Source organism: Marmota marmota, unplaced genomic scaffold (genome assembly GCF_001458135.2).
Source record: "Marmota marmota marmota unplaced genomic scaffold, marMar, whole genome shotgun sequence".
Lineage (NCBI taxonomy): Eukaryota > Metazoa > Chordata > Mammalia > Rodentia > Sciuridae > Marmota > Marmota marmota.
The window spans coordinates 6,609,518-6,614,494 of NW_026000185.1; the positions used below are offsets into that span (position 1 = coordinate 6,609,518).

At 55.0% G+C, this 4,977-nt stretch overlaps 1 protein-coding gene across 1 annotated transcript in view; it reads right to left on the bottom strand.

Moving 5' to 3' along the window:
- Positions 1–451, bottom strand: part of LOC107146497 (testisin-like) — a 7,497-nt gene extending 7,046 nt beyond the window's left edge. Inside the window, exons 1-2 of the mRNA XM_048790058.1 lie at positions 376–451; positions 135–281 (exon numbers count right to left, since the gene is read on the bottom strand). Of these exons, the coding sequence (XP_048646015.1) occupies positions 135–281; positions 376–451 (223 nt within the window). The remainder of the gene's footprint in view (positions 1–134; positions 282–375) is intronic.
- Positions 452–4,977: the final 4,526 nt, after the last annotated feature.

The following is a 4,977-nucleotide window of genomic DNA, read 5'->3' on the forward strand; positions in this document are numbered from 1 at the left end:
CCTGGCCCCCGAGGGGCTCCATCGAGGCCCCGCGCGAGGCCCCGCGCATCCTGGGTCTGGCTGTGGAAGGAGACGTGGTTCTGGGATCCTCCCCTGTGGCCCGCAGGCCCAGCCCTCCCACAGGGCCCCGTTACTTTCAAACACAGATGAGTCCTCGAATCTGGGGTGAGGGAGAGGAACGGATGAGGCGTCCTTTGCACCCCGGTGCAGGCGCACCACAGTCACACAGGTAGCGGGCATCCTGGGCGCCTTACCTGACAACAGGTCCACTTCCAGCGACTCTGGGTGGAGGCAAGAAGGTGAGCGCCCTTGACCTCGGCACCCGTCATCCCCTCCATTGCCACCAGTGCTGCCAGCAGCGCCCCCTGCACTCACCCTTCTCCTCCTCGGGTTCCACCCGAGACAGTAGCAGCGCCAGCAGCAGCAGCAGCTTCTCGCCCCGAGTGCTCATGGCCTTCTCTCCTGCAACCTGGCGCCCCTCTGCTTCCTACTGCTCCAGGCCCTGCTGGCGCCCTCTAGGGGAGAGGCAGCAGGCGGGAGCCCTGGCCACCACATTCTCCCAGCTGGAGCTCCCTGGGCCTACGCTGAAGCCCTTGGGTTCAGCTGCTACGGGGGTTGGTCAGCCTCTGCACTCCTTGATATGGGGCAGCGGCCAGTGAGCCTCACAACCCCTTTCTTGTCTCCTGGCTGCCTTCTCTGTTGCCCGCTTTGCTCCACCAGGACCAAGGACCTGGCCTTCAGCCAGGAGCCCCCAGGTAAGCCTATTAGCACCTCCTCCTTGTTTGCCAGGCCAGGAACATATTCCTTCACAGGACTTTGTTGGGGACTTTGTGACGGCCTTGGGCTTTGTGTCTGCTAGCGGGCAGCAGTCTGGTCCCCACCGGCTTAGGCTGCCCCCTAGCGGCAAGCCCCCTTCGCTGACCTCGTTGAGCCTTTTTTCCCCTTTAAATTGGAGGTACACACTATTAGTGGATTGCCTTAATTTTTTTAAAAAAATTAAATATATTTATATGTACATTTAAATTTATTTATTTAATGGTACTGGGAATTGAACTCAAGAGTGCCTTACAGCTGAGCTACCTCCCCAGCCCTCTTTATTTTTTTGAGCCAGGCCTGCTGCTAAGTTACCTAGGCTGTTCTCAAACTTGAGATCTTCCTGCTCAGCCTCTTGGATCACTGGTATATTTTTTGTCTTTAACTGACACATAATTGTACATAGGTATGAGTACAATGTGACTTTTCAATGCATGCATACAATGTGCAGGGATCATATTCATCACCACAAACCTTTATCACCTCTTTGTGTTGGGAACATTCAAAATCCTCTACACTAGCTAATCTATCATTATATTATATTCAGTATAATATTATATTATATTATATATTATATTCAATAAATTGCCAACTACAGTTCCCTCACTGGGTGCAGCACTTTAGAATTTATTCCTCCTCTGTAACTGCACCCCTGCACCTGGTAACCATCCTCCCCCTTCTTCCCAGCCTCTGGTGACCCCATTCCATTCTCTACTTCTTTGAGATGAGGTGTTTTTAGCTTCAACATATAAGCGAAGACATTCAGTTTCTCTCTTTCTGGACCCAATTTACTTAATTTACCACAATGTTGTCCAGGCTCATAAATGCTCCTGAAGATGAGAGGATTTCATCCGACACTGGGCTGAATCATGATGTCTTGCTGTGCTCAGTGCTGCCCACTCACATCGAAGCTGTGGTGAAGGACAACCAATACGAATCCTGACCGAGCTGAAACTGCCTTTGACAAATGTTACTGTCCGAGGGTCAAAGGAATGAGTGGAAAGGGAGACAGAGACACCACTGGGTTGGCTATCCCAGTGTCCTTGTGACCAGAGGCTTCTGGAGGGGGTCTGTGGAGGGTGTGCTTGCCTGGTACCCCTCTGTGTCTGAAACACTCCTAGGGACATGGTGGGTTTTGAGGAGTGTTGACGTCCCCAGCACTGCCTTCAGGGAGCTCCCTCCAGGCAGGACAGTCAGGACTTGCAGGAGTGTCCCAAATGTGTCCTCTTCCTGGGAGTCCTGGGTCTTGGGACAAGTGCTGAGGCAGGGGCCTGCAGAGGCCCTGGCTGGAGGCACAGCAGAGATCATTCCCAGATGGCGTCCTTGACATAGGGCACATGGTGTGCTGCTGTGGTTACACCAGCTCACTTCCATGTCTCCTTGACTTCACACATCAGTGGCCAGGTCACCCCTGCGGAGATAGTGGCAGTGGACCTGGGCTCAGATCAAAGCACTCGGGCAGAACAGGCCTCAATAGTGGGCTGGGGCTTGGGGAGAGACCCAGTCCATGTACATAGCAAGGGGCAAGAGTTTCCCTAAATCATCCCCCTCTGCTTCCCTTAGCCCTCCAGCAGTTGTATCTGAGCCAGTTTCTTGAGCATTCCTGGCCACTGGGACCAAACACAGCTCATCACCCAAGACACACAGCCAGCCACCACTCTGATGCTGTGGGGAGGCACAGGGAGACTTTCTCAACTGCAGCCCAAGGGAGCATTCAGGCTGCAGGTCCTGACCAAACCCCACAGACTGCCCAAGGCCTCCAGAGCCCCTCCCAGCCCAGCCCTCAGAGAGCAGCAGGACAGGCTTCTTCCTGGCATTCAGGTCCCCAACTTCACCTCCTTAACAAGGCTTTCTCTGCTCTGTATGAAAAGCAAACCATAAAGCCCCCACTACCTGTCCACTCACTGCCCCAGAACTGAGCAGTGTGGCTGAAATGGTCTCATCTGGTGGTTGTGCCATGGTTATTGGCCACCTCCAAACTCTGCTCAAGGCAGGCTTGGGGAACACTTGTGGAACTGGATGATTGTTGGGTACAAAAGGAAGGAAGGGGCTGGAGGAGGAGGAACAGGAGGTGCACAGTGTCCCCAGGGTTGAGGGCTCTGGATTGGAGGCAAATCAGTGGGACAACCTGCAGAAGAGTGGCTTAGCCAGGGGCCTCACTGAGCGGCTCCATGGATGCCCTTGGAGAATCTCAAATGTTGGAAGCCAGAGGCAAGATCTGCCAGGCTCAGAAGTCCCTTGGATGTCATGGGGTTGGGGAAGCACTTCCTCCTCTCCTCTCTGCTCTCCTATAGCCTCCCAGGCTGGCTACCCGCCAGCTCCTATCCCCAACAAAGTCCTGTGAAGGAATATGTTCCCCAGCAGCTGTTGTGTGGTGTGGGAGGGGTCTTCTGTATGAGTGGAGGGGGCCATGCTCCTTCCTCTTGCACCCCAGACAGGCCACACAGGGTTCCATGTCACATATAGCATGTAAGAGCTTTGGGGCCAGGTTACCATGCTGTGTCCCTGGTGGTCAGCTGAAGTCTTATCTGAATGACCAGCTGGTTGATCTGGAAAGAGGGTAGGCTGTTTCCTTCCAGCATGGTCAGCTGCACCCCCTGGTCTCTGGCCTCCTCGCTATAGCCCCATCCCGACCAGCACCACAGCTCTCTGTCCCCATCCCTAGCTTTTGCTTAGCTCTGCTAGACTCACCACCCATAACGAGTCACTCTTGGAGGCAGACAGTCCAGTCACAGCAGCTGAGAAGAAGTGGCAGGAGCCTACATGCCCCAGATGCCCAAATGAGGCTCCAGGGAATGCCTAGGTCCAGGGAGTGAGGCAGCAGGGCAGGGACACTATGGAGGGAGCCCTAAGCACAAGCACAAGGGCCCAGAGAGGCCAAAGAGGGTGAGGAGGGCCCATGTGGGGGCTTGTGACAGAGGGGACCTATGACTCCAGGGGCTCTAGGAGCCCTGGGAGAGGGGTGTCCTGGGATGGAGGCTGAAACTCCCACCCAAAGAGGCTCAAACTGCCCCCATCTCCTGCCTCTGGACCTAGGGGTCCCCACTTGCCCCTCCACCCCTGCTGGGGTCCCAGCCTGTGCTTCTGCCTCCAGCTCTCTTCTTAGCTGTCTTTGGTCAGAACCCAGAGTTCTCTGGAGAGACTGGGAAGAAGAGTGAGAAAGGAGAAGACTAAGAGCACCCCCAGTCTGCTACCAATCCTGTGCCATTTACACCCAGCAGGTGTGAGATGTCATACCACCTGCCCAGTCCAGGCAGACCCAGGCCTGACCCCCAGCCCTGACCACAACCCTGGCATTGAACTTCAGACCTGTCCATGACTCTGAGATTGACCCTAGCTCTGCCATGACCCCTAGCCTTGCTCATCACCTTGGGATCTATCAACCCCTACCAATGAACTGTAGACCCCAGGTCTGCCCAAAACCCTCAGATTTACCCAATGCCACCTGTGACCCCAGGACTCACCCATGCTTTGCTCAAGTTCTTGGTATTATCCCCTGGTCCTGTCAATGACTCCAAGACCCCCTGGATGTGCTGCTCTCATGCCCACTTTGCTTACGAACAGCACTGCTGAGAAAAAGTGGGCTTGGGCACCAGGAGATCCCACTCCTGTTTCCTTGTCTGCAAAATGGGGCCAAGAACAATGAGCACCTCCCGGGGCCGCTGTGAGCATCAGACCATACTGCAAATGGAGGCTGTGGCTGGTAGGCCTGGGTGGACATGTTCTGCTGGGTCCAGTCTTTATTGTCTCAAAGACAGACTCGTTGCAGGGAGCCCAGACCAGCCCCAGGAGTTCCAGAAACCAGCAAAGAAAGATATTTTGAGTGATGGCTGCACCCTGTGGCTCAACCCTGGATGGGGGATGAGAAAGGATAAAAAGTTGCCAGGCTCTGTCCCTGGGGAACCACAGGCCAACCAGGCAGGCGAGAAACAGCTCAGGGCCCATGGGGACGAGCCGGAGGCCAGGGCTTAGCAGAGGCTTACAAGGTCTAAAGAAGGGATGTGGGGAGGTCTTCTGCAAGAGAGCTCCAGAGGGCAGGGCATGGGGTGGAGGGCAGCGTGTGGCTGACTTTGGTGTAAACAACAGGTTTCTTGGGGAAGTTATACTCATTCCCCCAACTCACCACTCATGCCTGGGCCCAGATGCCACCAATGTCACAGACCA